The 20,852-nt window shown below is 39.5% G+C and overlaps 1 protein-coding gene across 1 annotated transcript in view; it reads left to right on the top strand.

Moving 5' to 3' along the window:
• Positions 1-14,107, top strand: part of Sec22b (SEC22 homolog B, vesicle trafficking protein) — a 26,748-nt gene extending 12,641 nt beyond the window's left edge. Inside the window, exons 3-5 of the mRNA XM_010623123.3 lie at positions 997-1,157; positions 3,835-3,981; positions 9,404-14,107. Of these exons, the coding sequence (XP_010621425.1) occupies positions 997-1,157; positions 3,835-3,981; positions 9,404-9,558 (463 nt within the window). The 3' untranslated portion in view covers positions 9,559-14,107. The remainder of the gene's footprint in view (positions 1-996; positions 1,158-3,834; positions 3,982-9,403) is intronic.
• The last annotated feature ends 6,745 nt before the right edge of the window (positions 14,108-20,852 follow it).

The following is a 20,852-nucleotide window of genomic DNA, read 5'->3' as shown; positions in this document are numbered from 1 at the left end:
CCCTGATAAAAAAAAAAAAAAAAAAAAGCACAAAACAAAAAGAATAGCATGCTATTTAGCATATTAGAATATATGACAGACTTGTTACTTATACATCTTTCAAAGTGCTATAAGTACTAGGTATATGATTTTATTTTGTAGATATCAGGGAACCCCTGGAATTTGTAAGCATGTCAATATGAGCCTGTTTACTTTTGGGGAATAAATCTAGTGATATAGAAGATGGTACAGCTTGAAGGCTGGGAGGCCAATTAATTCAGGGGTTTATGCAAGTAATAGGACAGCAGTATTATTAATATTACTTAAGGAGGCTGAGGTGTCATGTGACAGTCTTTAAATTATCGTTTGGAGCCCAAGGGTACCTCAGGAGTCACATAGAAAGGATGGGGATGGGAATTTAAGTAATACTTAGGTCTTTAAACTCCTACCTAAAGAACGCCTGCTTTTATCTGCTACACACACTAGTCTTCTGAATATAATTTTGTGCTGAAATAAAGAATACTGAAGGTAAAAAGAAATTTGAAAGCCACTTAGTAGCCTAACCTTTATCCAAGAATAGTTCATACATGTAATCATATAGCTGCTTCCAGAATGCCAGGGAGCTAGCTCACTAACACAAAAAATTGGTTCTATTGTTGGATAGTTTCCAATGATTACAGAGTTCTCCTACCTGGAAATCCGGCAGATTATTAATTCTGAGTTTTCAGTTTCCTGTGTCCAGTAAATAAAGATCTGGGATGTACTTGTAAAAGACCGTGGGTTCAGTTTCTAGTACCACAAAAATAAATACATGCATTCTCCTGTGGGGATATACTCATGATCAAACGAGGTTTGTTTCTAACCCTAAAGACAGAGTTTGAAATTGACTTTGTAACTTAGCCTCAAAGAGGTTAGACCCAGTATTTCGAAGTTTATAATGGTTCTAAGCACTGCTTCAAGCACTTTGATGTAGTTGCTTTACAGACAACTTTGTCTTGCTTTTTTTTGTCTTTCCAGCTACATTATTGAGCAGGGAGTGTGTTATTTGGTTTTGTGTGAAGCTGCCTTCCCTAAAAAGTTGGCTTTTGCCTACCTAGAAGATTTGCATTCAGAATTTGATGAACAGCATGGGAAGAAGGTGCCTACTGTGTCTAGACCTTATTCTTTTATTGAGTTTGGTAAGTTTTGCCCCTCACTTCTCAAGGGATTGAACTGCAGTGAAGCTATTTGTTACACTACTGACACGTTTGTTTGTTTGTTTGTTTGTTTGTTTGTTTGTTTTGAGATACGGTCTTGCTATTTGATTCAGGCTGTCCTTGATCCCATAACAATCCTCCTGCCTCAGCCTCCTGAATGCTGGGATTACAGGTGTGCTTCACCATGTTGGCTTTGACACATTTTTTTCCCCCTGTGTTTACTACTGAAATTTTGGCTTCTCCTTTTTCTCCAGTCCTTCCACTTCTTTACTCTGGTTTGTTTGTTTGTTTGTGGTACCAGAGATCAAACTTATGTTTGCAAGGCAGGCAGTGGAACCACTGAGCTAAATCCCCTGCCCCTCTTTTTGTCTTTTTGAATCACATTTTTCTCTAGTCCCTTGATCTTTTCACTACCGAACTTGCCTCTTGATTTTGTTCCCCACAGAACTTATCCCTTGACTTGATTCTTGATTAGGGTCATTTGTGACAGGAACTATGTATGAAGTTCTCTACTTGGTTGGCTTGTAACAGCCGAGTTCTTCTGTAGACAGATACTAACTCCATTTTATGGAGATCAGAATTTAGAAACCAGAAAGAATGGTATTTTGATTTTTTTTTTTTTTTAGTAGAATAAGATCCACTAAAAAAATATTAGAAGACATATAGTATAGATGGTATTGGAGGATAATATTTACTGTATTAAGAAGTAACAAGCATGGATGTCTGTATTTGTACAAGAATTATAGAAAGACTCAATGCTAGTCGGGCCTAATAAAGTATACTTAATATACACTGAGTATAGGGAATGAGTACAAGTAGGGTCAGGCTACATCACTGGTATTTTTAGTTAAGAAATTAGGTGTATTCAGATTTTATGAAATGTTTCAAATTTGCTAGATAAAGTGGGTCATCTTGCTTTACAGAAGTAGAAAAATTGACAAAACACTCCAGTGTTTTATAACTAAACTCTAGATTATATAATGTCTAGTTTTTCAAATTTTATTTTTGTAGATAATAACAGCCCAAAGGAAAAAATATATGAATCACACAGGAAATTAATGGTACACTCAAATTAGTATAAGGAGCTGCGCACAAAGAAATGAATAGGCTACAAGGCAACCACAAGATAGAGTAACCTGGGGTCAGTAACGCAGTAGTCGCTACCATCCCCAGGCTAAAGATATAAGGGAAAGATCAGTTTCTGGACCTGAAAAAGACCACTTATAAAGGAGACCAATTTGAGAAGAGCAGTGGAGCGATACTCTGAGGCCAAAGGGATTTGTTGGGAAGTCGGGAATAGATATCCTGCCGTCACTGTCTGCCCTCCTCCTTCCCTACTGTCGCATCCCTTCATCGCCTGATCCTAATTGGAGACCAGCGGGGAAGGAGCCCTTTAATGTGCGCCGTATAGGTTAGGTTCCCAAAGCAGAAAGCAAGGTACAAAAGGAAGGGTAGAAAGAGGAGCTGAAGAGGCAAAAAAAAAGGTGTCCAGTACACATAAATTCATATTTTACCGAAGTTGAAAGTATCTACAGATCATTCTTCTTATAGTTTTGAGAAGCACATAGGCTATAGACGGATGAGCCTGCAGCTTTATATTGTTATTTTGGGACACTCGTTGTCCATAAACCTGAAGTTTAAGAATAGGGCCACATTGAGAAAGTATATTAAAGAAAATACTTCAATGAAGTATTTCTCAACTATGTTAGCTATAATGGTGGGAGAGGCTTTTTTTGCCAGTGTCGCTTTAGGAAAGGTGTTAGACTTAAGTAATAAAACTTTAAGGACTCTCCAAATACAGTTTGAAATTTTTGGCTTTCAGGAAAGCCTGATGCTAGTGGATCTTATATCCCTCAGGATTCTGTCCCTAAGTAAATCATCTAATTCAGAGCTATCTGCCTTCATTACTTTTCTCATTGCTAAGACAAAATACCCAACACCCAAAGTTAAAAAAGGAAGGGTTTATTTAGCTCACAGTTTGTAGAGGATTCAGTCCATAATCGGCTGGCTCCAGGGCAGGATGGTGTGGCAGAGGGGCAACAGTTCATGGTGGGCAGGAGGTTAGCAAAACAACAAGAGACTTTAACAGCGTCTTTCTGCCCTTTTTATCTTATCCAGACTACAGGCATTAGGGCAGTGCCAAACCAATCAGTGGACTGATTTAGTAATCACATACCGTTAATCCCAGTGTCACACACCCTAGGTCCAGCCACCTCTGAAAAAGCCTCATGACCACATGAAGCTTTGGGGGGACATCTAGACACACGCCATAATAGTATTCAGAGGATATTTCTCCTCCGTGGTCATCTAGTCACATCTTTGCATCTTACAAATGAGAGAATCAAAACCACCCAGGTGTTTTTGGTTTTTGAGACAGGGTCTCACTATGTAGTTGAGACTGACCTGGAACTCACTATGTAGCCCAGGCTGGTCTCGAACGCACAGCGATCCTCCTGCCTCCTCAGCCTCCCGAGTGCTGGGATTACAGGGATGCACCACCACGCCCGGCAAAACAACCCAGGTTTTTATATTCTCCCCAAGTGTTTAAACTATGGACATTGCAGAGCCAGGAGTGAACTGAGAACTTCTGATGCCTCACTTCATTACTCTGGTAGATAAGAGAGAAGTTGTTAATGGTCCCTGTCCTCCATCATTGTAGATACCTTCATTCAGAAAACCAAGAAGCTCTACATTGACAGTCGTGCCCGGAGAAACCTCGGCTCCATCAACACCGAGTTGCAGGATGTGCAGAGGATCATGGTGGCCAACATTGAAGAAGTGCTGCAACGGGGAGAAGCACTCTCAGGTATCTGAAAGCAAGGTCTTAGAAGAGGTAGTTCCCGTACCACAGGCAGGGCAGGTGATGTGGCAGTGTCTTTTGTTTTTCTGAGATTCCATGCAGGACTGTTAAACTTTCACGTGTGAGAGATAGATTGCATTGTAAAGCCTTCCTGTGTGATAGATTTTTTTCCTGACATCATTAGTTTGTTTGTTTATTTGTTGAGACAGGGTCTTGAAATGTAGTCCAGGCTGGCCTTGAACTCACACAGATCCTCCTGCCTCCGCCTCCTAAGTGTTGGAATTACATTATCATGAACAGATGTTGGATTTTGTCAGATACTTTTTCTGTGTCATTTTCGAGCATCATGACTTTTCTGTTTGCTTCTGTTAGTGTGAAGTAGTACATTTACATATGTAGTATGTTTGTGTATGTTGAACCATCCCTGCATCCCTGGGATAAATCCCACTTGGTCATGATGTATTTATTTATTTTTTTTTTATAACATGCTGCTTCTTGTTTATTGTATCTTGTCAATGATTTTTACATTAATGTTCATTAAAGAGATTGGCTTATAGTTTTCTTTTTTGGTTGGATCACTTTCTAGTTTTGTAATCAGGGTAATGCTAGCTTCCAGGAATGACTTTGGGAGTATTCCTTCCCTTTCAGCTTCATTAAAGAGTTTGAGGAGATAGGTATTAGATCTTTTCTAAATTTCTTGTAGAATTCAGAAGTTAATTCATCAGGGCCTAGACTTTTCTTAGTACTTTTTAAATTTTTCTTTAATCGATTGCCTGATATTCTTGGTTCAGCTTTGGTAGTTCACGAATTCTCCATTTTATTAGATACAAGTTTTTAAAGTAGTTATTAATAATTTTCTGGATTTTGACAAGAGTATTGTGATTTCACCTTTTTTCATTTTTAGTTGCAATGATTTGGGTCTTTTCTTTCCTTTTTTTTTTTTATAAGATTGGCTAGGGGTTTACATATTTTGCTTATTCTTTCAAAGAACCAGTTCTTTAATTCATTGATTCTTTTTTTGCCTCAATTTCATTGCTTGTTCTTTTAGCTTCCTTCCTTATACTAGCTTAGGCTTTGAATTGTTCTTGTGTTTCTAGGACCATGATGTATATTATTGGATTTTTTATTTGGGCTCTTTTTAATTTTTAAATGTGGGCATTTGCAACTATAAAATTACCTCTTAGGACTGCTTTTATTGTATCCCATAGGTTCTGGTATTTTGTACCAGCATTATTCTTCAGTTCTAGTAATTGTCTAATTTCTTCCTTGATTTCTTATGTGACTTATTTATTATTCAATAATGCATTGTTTAATTTCCATGTGTTTGCATAATTTCTGTGGTTTCTTTTGCCATTGATTTCTAATTTCATTGCACTGTGATCTGATAATATGCATGGGGTAATTTCAGTTATTTGGTATTTATGTAAGCATGTTTTATGGGCTAGCATGTTGTCTGTTTTGGAGAAAGTCCCATGCGCTGCTGAGAAGAATGTATTTTGTTGTTGGGTGGAACACTGTAGAAATCTATTAAGACCATTTGTTCAAAGGTTTGATTCAACTCTACTATTTCTTTGTTGATTTTTTTGTCTAGTTGATCTGTTCACTTGTGAAATGGGTATTGAGGTCCCCATTGTAATTGTGTTGGTGTTCATCTAATTTTTTATGTCCAGGTGTGTTTGTTTTATGAAGTTGGGCACATTGGTGTTTGGTGCATATATGTTTATAATTTTTTTTATTAATTTTATTGGTACATTTAAAGCAAACAGTACAGTTATATTTATCATTGGGATCTGTACCTTTACATGATATATCTTGGTTCTTGTTTTTTTGTTATCTCTTCCTGTTGAATTATTCTCTTCGCCAGTATGATCATCGTACAACATGGACAGGTTTTGATTTTGGCTATTTGGTGTTCTATATTTCTCTCTCTATGTTTAATTCATACCAATATATGGAAAGCTTTCTGCTATTATTTCTGTAAACAGCTTTTTAAATGCCCTTTGTGCTGTCTTCTGATTTTTCATTTATTCCAGGCAATATTAGATTAGGCTTCTTTGCATCATCCAGTAGCTGTTGGATCATCCATTTATTGTGTTCTGTTATTGCTTCTAAAGTATCTCTGAATTAGTCTGTGAAAGCACCCTCTCTTCTAACTCTGATACTCTGTCCTCACTTCTGCTCATGAATGCCCCATGGGTCAGCTTTGGAAGGGCTGGAAATTTTAGGAGGCATTTTGTTACCTTGACTTCTTAAGTTTCTATTATTTTGTATTTGTTTTTTCATTTTATTTTGTAGTTAGGTATATGGTCAGTTATATGGAAAGACTTTGTTGCTAATATGGAGTTCTCTTTAGGTAGTCTGCTTTCATTGGTGTACTTAAGGCATGGCTAACTCTAATCCTTTGCCTCTGTCCCAAGATCAATCCCCTCTGTTAATGTGGGAGGAAGGGATGCATTGTAATTGGCCCAGCACCCAATTATTCTCTGGGAATAGACCACAGTATTTGTTAATGTCACAAAGGTAATCTAGATTTTGGCATATAGAGAAAGCCTATTAATATATCAGATATACATAATGATAACATTCATCGTAGGGAATTTGTACCAGTACATGCTATATGCTATATCTTGCTTCTTCTTGTTTTTCCCACTCCCTCTTCGACCCCTTTTCCCCTCCTATATACAAAAGCTTTGTTTCCATTTTTTCCTCCTATTTTCTTTTTTCTTGTTTCCTCTTTCCTACCTGCCCCCCCTGCTCCCTTGTTCCCCTTCTCATTTGTACATTTTCTTCCCATTTTACAATATCTATTATACATTTTAGTCCTTGTTTCTACTTTCAATTTCTCACACTAGAGAAGCAAAGTGGTATTTAAACTTGTGTGTCCAATTTATTTCACTTAAAGGTATGGTTTCAAGGTGTATCCATTTAGCTAGAAATGTCTCAAGTTCATTTTCCTTTATGGCAGAGTAGTACTCCATTGTATAAAAAACCACATCTTTATCCATTTGTTGGTTGTTGGGCATTTGGGCTGTTTCCAAGATTTAGCTTTTACAAACTGTGCTATAATTAGGGGTGTGCATATATCACCATGGTATGATGCTTTTAATTCTTTCAGGAAGATACCAAGAAGGGGAATAGTTGGGTAGAATGAACCTCTAGTTTTAGGACAAACTGAATATTGACCCACCATAAGAAGTAATAATGTGCCACCCTTAGCCTCAGAAAAGAAATCTATGATTATAGTATAAACCTTAAGAATAACCCGATGTTAGCCGGGTGGGTGGCGCACGCCTGTAATCCCAGTACTTGGGAGGCTGAGGCAGGAGGATCACTGTGAGTTCAAGACCAGCCTGGGCTACATAGTGAGTTCCAAGTCAGTCTCAACTACATAGTGAGACCCTGTCTCAAAAAAAGAAAAATCCAGATGTTGACATACAGCAGATATCTACTAAATGTGATAAACTGTACCTCCACTAATGATAGAAAACAATTCAGCAATAGTAACACAGAGTTAACTATATGAAGATTAGTATATCTTAATGTTTATACTATTGAAGATACAGGGTAGGGATGCCGAACCTTTTAGAGACCAGTACTCAAACTGCAACCCATAATCCACTTACTTATAGCTGAGTGCCAACACTACAATTATACCTGAAATCTGAGGTTTTAGTTTAGGAAAAAAACAACTCAAACATTAACATCTTTTGTCTTAAAAGAAAAACAAATAAAATGTGTGCCATATGTTCACCACCACTGATATAGGCGATTTCCCCAGTTTTCCTCGGCATTTAGAATCTTTCAGCAAGTGACTATAGAACACTGACTATATGCCAGGCCCTCTTGGATATAGTAGTAAGCACAATAGTCAAAAATCACTGTCCAAGCCAGGTGTGGTGGTACACACCTATAATCCCAGCACTCATAAGATTGAGGCAGGAGGATTACTGTGAGTTTGAGGCCAGCCCAGGCTACATAGTGAGTTCAAAGCCAGCCTAAATACACAGTGAGATCCTGTCTCAAAAAACAAACAAACAAAAGTCCTGGTCAAATGAGTGTACATTCTAGTAGACTGGCTAGAAACATACCTTGAGCTTGTCATGATTATTTCCCATCCTCCATTTTCTTTCGTGACTAGGTTTTAGTCATGTCCATATGACCACTTGGGAATTTAGATGTGGTTGTCATTCTTGTGCTATTACGTAATGCGTTTCTCAATCAAAACAGTCTCTATTAAGCAAGAACAAGTATTCCAAAAGTATTATCTTAAGAACAAATTGAGATTGCAAAATGGTTTTTCAGAAATTTAAAGAAAAACGTTTGATCATAACTCATTTATGTCGTTTTTTTTATTGTTAAAATATGTCCTGTTTAAAAAAAAGATGCCCTATATTTTAATCTGACTTATCTGGCTATTTCTTTAAATGCTCAGTTATTAGAGGACAACAAAAATATAAATTTTCTGGAGTTGGGAGAGGCAAACTTTTGCAGAAAATACTAAAAACATTTACCAGATAAAAACTTGTTTGCCATAAGTTCAAGGCCAGTCTGGGATATGTAATGAATTCAAGGCCAGTCTGAACTACATAGCAAGACCCTGTGTCAAAAAAACCAAAAAGAAATACAAAGCAAGAAAAAGAAAGAATTGATTATTGTATTTTAATGGCAGTATAACTTTACTGTATTTCTTATAGCTTTTATTCCATAAGCCTTTTCTATGTGGAGAATTTTAGAAATCTTAGCAGTCACTGTTGAAGTATACTTTAACACTCAGTGTGTGATTAGTTGAATTTTGTAGTTATCTGAATGTTAAAGTATGTGGAATTTTCACTTTTCAAAATATGAGATAATGTAATTTAGACTATTACAATATTACAGATGATAATAATTATTAGAAAAATATCAGCAAATATTTATCAAGTGTTTAAGGTGTCACGGTCCCTTTACCTGCAGTCTTACTGCACCTACAATCGCATGATGCAATCGTTGGTATTTTACTGTGACTTGATCAGTATCCCATGGTTGGTACAGCCAATATTTGAACCAAACAGTATGAGGCCAGAGCTCCTAACTACCTCACTACACAACCTCTAAAATTTATGCATAACTTGGTTAGATAATTTAAAAATGTATTATATTGGGGTTTTTTTGTTTTTGGTACCGGGGATCGAACTCGGGTCCTTGCGCTTGCGAGGCAGGCCACCGAACCGCTGAGCTAAATCCCTGGCCCTAAAATGTATTGTAGATTTTATAGTGATTAAGTATCACAAGTTAATCAGCACGTGCAACCTTACCCTTAAAATAAAAATAATTTTAAGCTTCATGGTTTTTGTTATTGGACCATTCATTTTGCTTATCTTTATGCCTTAATATTTTTGATAAAATACTTCCAAAAACTAATGACTGTTTTCCTTTTTCCTCTTGACAGCATTGGATTCAAAGGCTAACAATTTGTCCAGTCTGTCCAAGAAATACCGCCAGGATGCGAAGTACTTGAACATGCGTTCCACTTATGCCAAACTTGCAGCTGTAGCTGTATTTTTCATCATGTTAATAGTGTATGTGCGGTTCTGGTGGCTGTGAAGTAGTAAATGCAGTCACTAGAAAGGGAGACCCTAGAACCTGGCAGGTGTGTGTTTTCAGGAAGCTTAGCTCACAGGGATATGTATTAGAACCCAAGTGAAATTTCTGCCTCTAAAGACTTTGCAAGAAAAGACGTCCTGAAGATGAGAGATCATGCCTCATTTAATGAAGCTTAACCCTATGTGGAAAGTCTCTTGGGCGCAGAGGCTTTCTCAGGGTGCTAAGCCTTATATGTTAGGGAACAGTAGATTGTTTTGTTTCTTTCCTTCCTAGTAAGATTTTTAAACAGCACTGACTGGGGCTTTCTGATCCCCTAATAGAGCCATCAATGCCATTTAAGGTACCTAACCCGTGCTAGCAGCATTCTGAAATTCCTTCAAAGAAGGCAGCCCTTTGGGAATTTTTTTTTGCCTTTAAGTAACATTCCTTTTGTTGGTGACCTTTGTGATTTTCAGTAATCTGAGTGTTTTTTTGTTTTTTTGGTACCGGGGATCGAACTTGGGTCGTTGCGCTTGTGAGGCAGGTGGCAGAACCACTGAACTAAATCCCCAACCCAGTAATCTGAGTTTTTAATGGCCTTTCAAACCAGACTCCAAATATGTGAAGGTTAATTGCTTTGCTGCACAGATCCTGTCTCTTGGCCCCTGGAGGAAGTAACCTTTTGTTGTTTTTCTTTTATGATATTTCGCTTCTTTCCTAGTTGCTTTAGAGTTAAATAAATTATGTTAAGATGCCTTGAAATTACATAGCACTGTTTGACTAAAAAGCTAGTTTTTTCTCATTTATGCTTTGAACAAAAAAGATTTTAATTAGTTTGGGACATTATTGAATTTATTTTTCAGCATTTGTTTTATTTTAATATAATAGCAAGTATAGCCTAGTGCAGCCAGAGGCCCATGACGTAATAAGAAGAAAGGCCCAGCTCTGAACTGCAGTGTCTTCCCCTTACTCACTTTGTTCGCTACAGCCTTCCCCACTCTGTTTTCCTTCTGCCTCTCTTCGCTAACATTTTAAAAATTGCTGTGCCCAGTAGTTTCACATCCCATAAATATACTCAAGATATTCTCCACTTTTAAAATGGAAAATGCCCAGCTGTGTAATCATTTAGATATACTTATTGTGCAGACCTCCTACTCATCCTTGTGGCTTCATCTGTCTGAGAAGTCTCTGAGAGTGCTTCGTTCCTGTTGTAGTTTATATAAATTCTCCCAAGAATGTTCTAGAGGTGAATAACTCATTTACAGTGGTTTGTAGTAACTAATAAAAGTACCTATGTTTTGTTTTTTTTTTTTCCTTTTTGCTCAGGGATAATAGGAATTTCCTTTTACCTTCTGAGGTGGAGTTTTTTTTAATGGAGAGGATAGATCTCTTGAATGCTATCACAGGGTCTGCAGTATATATAACCTGTACTCCTACACATACCACAAATATTTCCTTAAATTGTGTAAGGAAGATGAGCAAGCTTCTTATTTCTGAACATCTTTGGAGAGATAACTAGTGGGCAATTCTTATGATCCAGAGGAATCATCAGAGCTACAGTTCTAATTCCTAGTAGGGAAACAGTCTTATTTCCTTATAACAAAGGCAAGGAAAAGTGCTTATTTTATTCCTTATAATTTACAAAACTAGAGTAACTTTTTTTTTTTTAATTAGGACCTAAAGTTTGCTCGTTGGAGTTCTGTGCATGAAATCAGAGTTACTTTTTATAGAAAATAAGTGCTTTTACATCCCTGAAAGATTTATTCCTTAAGTAATGATATCGGCAGTAAAAGTTTTTGAAAGACTGAGAACCCAGATGGTGGTTCCATAGCTTATGGTGCTTCTGTAGGAGCGAGGGTAGCTGCTCATTGTTGAAAGTTGCATGCTGCAGCCTAACGATCAGCAATGAAATAAATGTTTCTAGAATGTTCCCTTCAGTGTGAAGTTTTATTACTTAGTTTACTTCTGTACGCATATCCTTGATAAATGCATTTCTACCTAATTTCAGTGGGTTCATTAAAGCGGGGGGTAAATGATGAACGAGAAAGTGGTTTAAGATCAGGGCAAAAATTAGAGAATAAAGCTCAGAGTGCACCCCCTTCTGTTCTTATTAGGAAATAGCAAGACAATCTAACTAAATGAAATATATCCGCAAACCAGACATCTAAAATAGACTATGATAAGTACCATATGAAGTTATTAGAGGTATACTAAGAAGGGTACTTATTTCTATAGAAGGGAAGAATGGGGCATTGTCAGCAATATCTGTGGTCTGTGTGAGGCCTATGAAAAGAATGAGGCACGTTTGGGGAACGTAGCAGGTTGGTTCAGTTTAAGTCAGGATAGGATAAGCAGAAGTGACTGAAGAGACGGGAAAAACTAGACTGGTGTACTGTAGAAAAAGGACTTCTCTACTAAGCTAAGGTGAAGACTCAGAGCTTCAACTAATCATTTGGCCATAAGGAATAAGATTGAAAGTAGGGAGATGAGCTAGGCTTGGTGACTCATGCCTATAATACCAACACTCAGGAGGCTGAGGCAGGAGGATCACTGTGAGTTTGAGGCCAACCTTAACTACAATAGTGAGTGCAGTGCCACCCTGAACTACATAATGAGATCCTATCTCAAAAAGTAAAAAAGGGAGATGAAACTAAGAAGGCTTTAGACACAGAATTAAGCAGCCCAGTTCCAAGTGACTTTCAAGAAAGGATGGATCAGAGGTACTGATCCAACTGTACAAATTCTTTTTAGGAACTTCTTGCATTGACCAAACCTTTTGAAGTATGTTCACACTTCTATGAATAAAGGAACTTAAAGGCTATAGAGCTCTGAGGTACAGGGGAGTTCAGTGATTTGTCCAAAATCACAGAGCTAGAAAGTGATGGAGCCAAGATTAGAACCGAGGCAGCCTGGCTCTGGAGTTTTTATTTTTACCCACTATACTATACAGCCAAGCAATCAAATAAAATGTATACTAAAAATATATTCTAAAATTAGCAAGCAAAAACTGGATCATGCAGGCAGAAGTAATTCTAGAGGGCTGGTAATAGAAGCCATATTCCAGTGGAACCTGGGCCATAACTGATTTGTACCATTAGAATCCAGACAGAACCACTGGCACAAGGAGCTTTTCTGTTCTGTGACATTGAACTTCATGGCTTGTCCTATGAAGACATCTCACAGATGTAAAAATTTAGAAAATCTTGGTACACTGTACCTCGTTTGGTCATTAAACTGTCTAATTTCTTAGCTCTTTGAGGAATCTTTGAAAACCTGATAAAAGGGATGTGCCTTCCCCAGAGCAATATCCACGTGTACGTGTGTGCCATGTGTATACCATTTCCAGCTCCCCAAAGATGAAGCCTGCTCATCTCCTCGCGGTCCCTGATCCCTCAGTTAAGAACTCCAGATATACAGGATGTGGAACTCAAATTTAAGTACCCAAAGGGCTCAGAAACTTGGTTGTGAGTTGGAAGAATTCTATAGTTTGAACAACTTTTTAAATGTGATGTATTGAAAAACTGTACAAAAACATTTGTATCCAATAATATTTTTCTGTACTGCATTCAGAGATTTGGTTATTCTGAAAAAGAAAATTTTGGTCCCGGTTCCTTGAAATCGCATTTAAGCCGTTTGAAATTTATATTTTCTACTTTTATCAGAAGTCTTTACAAAAGCAAGTTAAAAAAAGAAAGTGTGTAGTCACTTTTGCACACACAGGATTTAATATAATATGTATAGTAAAACATCTCATAATTTAAATTCCCACTTTGTTGGGTGTTTTCACCATTATTCCAGGGCTTGAGTGATAGTGACCACACAATTAAGACTGACACATTGGAGGTACTCAGCAAATACCTGCAGGATGTATACGCTGAATTACATTTTTAAAATTATGCATACCATTTTTGGAAATAGTAATTGGAATGAAAGAAAAAAAAAATGGATAGAATGGAATAGGCCTAGTGGAGGAATGGAAGAAAAAGAGATATATAAAAGAAGTCAGAACCAAAGAAAGGACCAATAAGATTACACAGTGCACACTTTGGAGAGGAAGGAAATTCAGCAAATGAAGTTGATTTTTTTTTTTTAAGAAGAAAATTGAAAGGTAAGAACAAAGAAGGAAAGGAAGAGAAAAAGCACAAAAATCAAATAGATGGGCAGATCGTTAAGTCTGGGAATGTTTCCAGTTGACTCCTGCCATAGTTGCTTTTATATTGTATAGGTGATGTCTTATGATCTTTTCATATCAACTAACCAATTTTCCTTATGAAAAAGTGACTTCAGTTTAGCGATTAAGTGCTTTGAGCAACAAACCATGTACTGTAAATACCGTGGTAAAGTTAAAACACGGGACTGAGGCTTAGTTTTGGCAGCAGTTTGCACCTGCTGTGCTGTTCCCAGTTCCTCCCTGCAGCTTGTCCTGGTGGGCATGGACTGGCCGTGTAGGGACAGCAATTAGACCGATAAAAGGACTGACAGTTTGACCTATTTGTATGCCTTTTTTTAGCCACTTGCATTAATACAGTGTGTTACTCACACACGTAAAAGTTTAAAATAAAGTACTTTGGCTTTCTAATTGGTTTTTCTTGGCTTTTCTCATCTTTTCACTCTACTTTTTCTTCGATTTTTCTCTTTGTTTTACCCCATTGCCAGTTTGGCCTCAAAAATATAAAAACTGCTTCCTAAATGGTGTATATATATATATATATATATTTTTTAAAGGACACTGAAGAACTAAGCAAAAGTTCAAGAATTTCTGCTGTAGCCCACCAATTTTCTATAAATATTGAAATCAATGTATTTGTTTTTGCTGTTGTTACAATATAGCCTTACTGAAATCATACAAAAAGCTGCATTTTGGGGGGGTACCAGGGATCTAACTCAGGACCTTGCGCTTGTGCCTATTTTTATGTACCAATTGTGCACTGGTGTAAAATGGAAATTGCTGAAGAATGGTAGATTTATATGAAGCAATCTGTTTACATCACAGGAGTGCACGGATGGAGCATTGAACTCTGGGTCAAGAGACATCTAGGTGCAGATCACTTCTCTAGTCATAGGGCTTTGGACATAGGCACAGTGTGCCTCGGTTTGTCCACGTGTAAAATGGGAGTGAAATCTGATCTGCCTGTTTCTTTTGGGCCGAGGAGAAAAGAATAGAAATGCAGTAATGGTTGTGAAGATTGTATAAACCTCCAAATGATCTGTGACTGTTATAACTGCTCAAGGAGAGCGTTTGTGACTAGTGCAGTTCATCATACTCCTGGGAACTAGTACCTAGTTCCACAGTTAGTCTTGATAGGGTTGTATCCCTTCATGGTCCCGGTCCAAACAGCTGAGGATCTTTCAGCGTGGTCCATTTCTCTAGCCATGACTTAATGTTCCCACAAGAGGGCAGCAAAACTCCAGTCCAAAGGCTCTGTTACTTCCTCAAAGCTTCCAAAGTTGTTGATAAGAAAACAATTATACTATAAAAAGAATAGTCTTTTTTTGAAAGGGTCTTTAGGCTAGACATGGTGACATATGCCTGTAATCCAGCAGTTGGGAGGTTAAGGCCAAAGGAATGCTGTAAGTTCGAGGCCAGCCTGGTGAGACCCTGTCTGAAAAAATAAAACATCTTTAGATGACAAACTGAACTATCACAAAATAAACACCACAGCCACCATTTACTTATTTTAGTAATACTTTGCTTTCATGTGTCCTCTGAAGAAATAGTTTCTCTAATCTTGCTTTAATGATTTAAACATTCAAAAAACTTTAGCCATGGTTTCCCATTGTGTCACTTAGCAGCAGTTTTTAGTGTAGGTAGAGAAAGAGGAAGGTAAGTTTCTTGGGCCCAGCTCTTCCAGTTTAGATGCCTTGCTAAGTTCAGAAAATGATTCTCAATAGTGTCTATACATAACTTTTTGTCATACAGAGAAAGTGTTGTCCATGTCTAATTTTTTTTTATTCTTTCATTATTTAAATTGGCCTTAAAATTTCCCTGTTCTTTTAAACCTTTAAGTAGTGAGTCATCTGGTAATAACATCAGCAGCTGGCATTTGAACGATTCTTAATGGTGTAGAAAGTGAGATTTAAAAATACAGTGAATGTTTCATGCAGTGAGACGCATTGCCATTAATTCCTCTCAAAAATCCCTCGCTTTAAACACATGTTCCATTATTGCTGCCACTTTCTGAAGCACTTCTGTTATGTCTTAATTTGCTCCGTCGTGTCTACCTTGGTGTCCTAAATGGATTCAAAACGTTTACCTTTCGTGGTCATTTTGGCTTTGGGGAACAATCAGAAGTTACATGGTCCCAGAGCCCGGGAACAGATGAAGACAGTGTAACGTTTTTGTGAGCCTGCATTTAAGCTGGATGACCCTTGACAGCAACACTCACAGTGTGTTTTTTTGTTTTTTGTTTTTTAAATCATGTAAAGACACTGCATTAGAAAGTGGCAAGAAGGATGGGTTGTGTGCATTCAAAGTGAGGGGGAATATTTTGAGGAGGCTTAGTAATGTGTCTTTTACTCCAACAAAATTTTTATTTAATGTTCCTGTGTATTTTGATTTTACCACGTACCAGATACTTTCACACATTGGTCCTCACTACCGCCCTGTGAGGAGGATAGCCACTATCTCAATTTTACGGGGAAATTTTCTCACCTGTAACCAGAAGAGCTGCTGTTTGCTTGAAGAGAAATGTGCAGGGGGGATGTCCCATATGTCAGGAGGGCCCAAGCATGAGTAATTTCTGCCTCTTAATCAGTGCCATAAGAGCTACTTCTGAGCGTGATGTTTTTTCTGTCTTGTACTACAAGAGATGGGATAGGAAGGCTTTCAGTTTTTCAATTCCTTCCACTTTTGCCGGTTCATTTCTGGCTTTGCTCTTCTGGAAAAAAAAAAAAAATCTACCCTCTTTTCCATTCCACCCCCTCTACCACCACCCCCAAGTCAGAGTCGTCTTTCCATTCCAACTAAACCTCTTCCTGTCCTTGAGAATTGCATCACACTCTTGGCTTAAGGTAGGCCAGCACCCCCACACAGGCCCCGGGGAGTGTATAGGCATTCTTTATTGGTTGGATGTTCCTGTCTGCTGAGTAAAGAATAAGTCACTCACTTCCTGACCTCTAGCCCTGACTCTGGAAAAAATACATATACATATTCCTCAGATTTTTATTTATTTATAAGTCCCCTTCACTGTAGCCCTGTTCTAGAATAAGCAAGATATATCCAGTAGGGATAGTGTGAAAAGGCATTTAGGGTACAGAGTATTCTCTGCACCTTGCTGAATGAGTTGTCTCCCTTGGTGTTTCTGATTCTTCACGCCTAGTTTTGTTTTCCACCTAGTCCATATGGCCTTGGCTCCCACTCTATAGAAAGGCCTTTCATTAAGGACTTTTAACGCCACCCTCACCCCTGTATTACTAAATCCAGCCACACATCACCCTTTGTCTTGCTGATACCTGAGCACCATCTAATGCTACTGACCACATCCTCCTTGATTGACTCACTGTATTCCTTTGGTTTGCATTGCACTATTTTTTTTTTTCTTTCTACCTCAGCCATGGATCATCACTATCCTTTGCAAGCTCTTTTTCTCCGTATACCTAGAAAGTGTCGAGATTTCCACAGGACCCTGCTCTATGTTCCTCTGTTCCCTAACCTTCTCTGAGAATATGTCTTTTCATGACATCGTGAGTGACACTTGCATGTCGATGACATCCAAGTGTGCACCTCCCCTGAGCTGCAGGTGCATGTGTTCAGCTGCTTCCTGGAACTTCTCCAGCTAGGAATCCCTGAAGCCACACTAACCAGCTCATTCCTGGAACCCCTTCCTGCAATAAGTATATCCACACACACCACCAGCTGCAGTGGCCGGAAACCTAGCATTCATCCGTGACCACTCTCGCTCACACGCCACGTTCAATCCATAACTGAGGCGCTAGAGTCTCCTCTGAATCTATTCCGCATTCTTGTCACCAACCAGCCGAAATGATCCCCAGCTATGTGGGTTTTTACCCTTTATTTTCCCAGCTTCCTGCCCTACGTTTTTTCCCCTTTTGTTCATCTCCCACCAGCCATCAGTACATTTTTATATAAATGCCATTCTGCTAGATTCATCCCTGCTATTTAAAACCTTTTAGTTGCTTGATAACATCCTCAGGACAGAGTCCAAACTTCTAACCATGGCTCGTAAGCCCTTCATGCTCAGGAACCTCCTGGCGGGCTCTCTTCATACATACTAAGCTCCCACATCTCAGTGTACCCTGCTCCCTCCTGTTTCTAGCCTTTCACAAATGCTATTTCCTTTGCCTCGAGTATTCTGCTACAGGGCCTCAAATGTATCCAGACCAAATTCTACCTCAAATTGCCATCTTATTCCTGAATGAGAACGGAACCTAGGTACTAAATTTTTTTAACCAGTTCTTTAATTGCATGAAAACGTATTTGAACTATTTAACTGGGGATTGACTTGCCATACCTAAATGTAAACTGGAACATGCTTTTACAAATTCTACTGGAATGTTTTCTTCCTTGGTATGACATTCTGTCTTTGGGATTTTTGTTTTCATTTCCAGCTGGCTTCTCCCACTGTCCTTTCTTACCTCTCAGCCCACACCCTCCGGTTGCCCTGCGCCCGTAGGTGGGTCCGGCTTGCATGCTGTGGTAGCTGCTCCGAGGCTGTGGTTAATTAGAACTGCTCAGACTGCAACAGGAAGGCACTGAATCGAAAGCAGAGAGGAGGAAGCACAAACCAATACCCACCACAAAGCTGCCGAGTGCCCAGCCTGACCCAGGCTGCACCCTCCTTGGAGTGTAGTGGAGAAGTAGGCAGCAGGGAGTTCGATACATTGTCAGCACAGCCTCGTCATCCACTTCCCATGATCCAACCTCCCGGGGTCACCATGCACGTCACCGGTAGAAGCGTAAGTAGTGGATACTAACAGAAAAGCCCGCCAGAAATGTAGAGGCTGGGGGAAGATCCCCAAGGGGGAAGCAAATTCCTCTTAGCTCCCTACAGAGTCCAACTCTGAGCATACCAATCCTAGAGTGTTTCTTAGGAGCTCCCTCTATGTGATAATTCCCAGAAGAATGCACCTGTGTTCCTCAAAAATACCTTTGCTCTCTGCCAAAAATCTGTTTTTATTTTTATTTTTTTTTTTGGTAACGGGAATCGAACTCAGGACCTTGCACTTGGGAGGCAGGCAGTGGTACCGCAGAGCTAAATCCCTGGCCCATTGTAATCTTAAATCTGTTTTTAATAGTGGCCCAAACTTTCATTTTGTAATCCAACAAAAGGCACATTTCAAGCTGGGCGTGGTGGCGAATGCCTATAATCCCAGCACTCGGGAGGCTGAGGCAGGAGGATCGCTGCGAGTTAGAGACCAGCCTGGGCTACATAGTGATTTCCAGGTCAGACTCAACTACATAGTGAGACCCTGTCTCAAAAAACTGAAAAAAAAAAGAAGGCACATTTTCATTGGCTTTGCAGTCTTTGCCATGGTGTGTGTGTGTGTGTGTGTGTGTGTGTGTGTGTGTGTGTGTGTGTTAGACAGGGTCTGCTAAATTTGCTAAGTTGCCCAGACCAGCCTGGGCTACATAGTGATTTCCAGGTCAGACTCAACTACATAGTGAGACCCTGTCTCAAAAAACTGAAAAAAAAAAGAAGGCACATTTTCATTGGCTTTGCAGTCTTTGCCATGGTGTGTGTGTGTGTGTGTGTGTGTGTGTGTGTGTGTGTGTGTGTGTTAGACAGGGTCTGCTAAATTTGCTAAGTTGCCCAAAGTAGACAAGTTTGCAGTCCTCCCATCTCAGCCTCCCACGAGCTAGAGTCATAGGCATGTGCCACCACACCCAGTTTATTCCCTTTTTATCAAAGGAGATACTAATTCTTCACCGTTGGATTATAGGAGACAGAATAAAATGTGTAGGAAAACAGTCATCTAGATTTTGAACACGGGGAAGGTTGGGAACTCCCCACTATAGAGTCTCGCGGTGATTCACCTCCCCAAGTTCACTGCCTCAGACTCAGGAGGTGAGAGCCGGGTGCTACTCCCTGGCTCCGGACCTAGAGCACATGGAACAGCCAACCGTCTCCCTCTGCAGAAAAGGTTGCTTTGCTTGGCTGGAAGTGGGCCCTTGCATTTTCACAGGGTGCCAACCTCACACTTGAGATAACAGAACAGGAAATACTGTTTGTGCAGCTGGGAGGGGAGGGAGAACTTACTGTGTACCAAACCCATTCAGTTCCTCACTCACCTCCTTGCATCGCGCTTTCTGTCCCGTAAGTGACCGGCACTGACTCAAGGAGGGGGCGTTGGCAAAGAGACGAAGCCTGCCCTCAGCCCCGCTCCCTTCCCTGGCAGCGTTCAGCTTCCGAGATCTCAGCCCAGACCTTCCAATGTCTAGATCGTGACTGAAGCTTAACTGGCGAAATTTTAGGCATTGTAACAGAAGGAGAGGGGAACGATTCTGGAGTGGAGAGGAACCTTCTTTTCTCACAGGCCTTTCTTCCTAAGTGGTACAAATGTGCTCCTGGTTTTGGCAACCCCAATAGCAGTGAATTGGAAAGGATCTAATAAATGAGAGAGGATGGAATTTGTGGACAGGTGACTTTGCTATAAAACCTTTCTTCCTCTCCACGTTTCCCTCCCTCCCAGCCTCCCTCACTGCTTTCTCCCTGCCTGACCCCTCTCTCCTTCCCTTCCTGTCTGTCTTCTCTTCAGAGAGGAAGCGGGTGGGGGTGGGAGGCACAAAGGAATCATAACCAAGTCTCTCAAGTCTGGACGCCCGCCAGAGCTTGCCGATTTCTTCAGTGGTCGAGGATATCCACGCTGTGTGTAATGATTCTGCGTGATCCAAACTCCAGGAGTTGCATGAGCGCACTCCCCAGGGGTGCCTTCCACTCGGGGCCTGAGTACATTACATTCTTTTCACAAGGAAAATTAACGATATGACTACAGGGGAAAAAAAAAACGGTGTAAGATACTCTGAAAAATCTTAGTTATGAAAGGAGAGAGGTTGGCTAACACACGTGTGCGGTAAGACTGGATTTCATTGAAAGAGAGACTTGAGTACTGTGTGTTTATTTACTCGTAGACAGAAAGCGTAGTGAGAGATCTTAGCAAGTCACTTCCTACCTAAGCTTCGTACCCTCATCTGGAGATGGAGAAGTTTCCATGCAGATTAAAATTCAGTTAAAATCATATGCACAGTAGTGACTTGTGTACTGAAGAGGCTTTTACACTTTTATGTGAACATTGTAACTCTTACAATCTAGTGACTGTACAGATGAGTCAGCCCTGGTCACAGCTGTTCTGTCTTT

Source organism: Fukomys damarensis, unplaced genomic scaffold (genome assembly GCF_012274545.1).
Source record: "Fukomys damarensis isolate Sample0158 unplaced genomic scaffold, DMR_v1.0_HiC HiC_scaffold_33, whole genome shotgun sequence".
Classification (NCBI taxonomy): domain Eukaryota; kingdom Metazoa; phylum Chordata; class Mammalia; order Rodentia; family Bathyergidae; genus Fukomys; species Fukomys damarensis.
The sequence above is the reverse complement of the archived record's forward strand: the minus strand, read 5'-3'. Positions and strand labels throughout refer to the sequence as shown.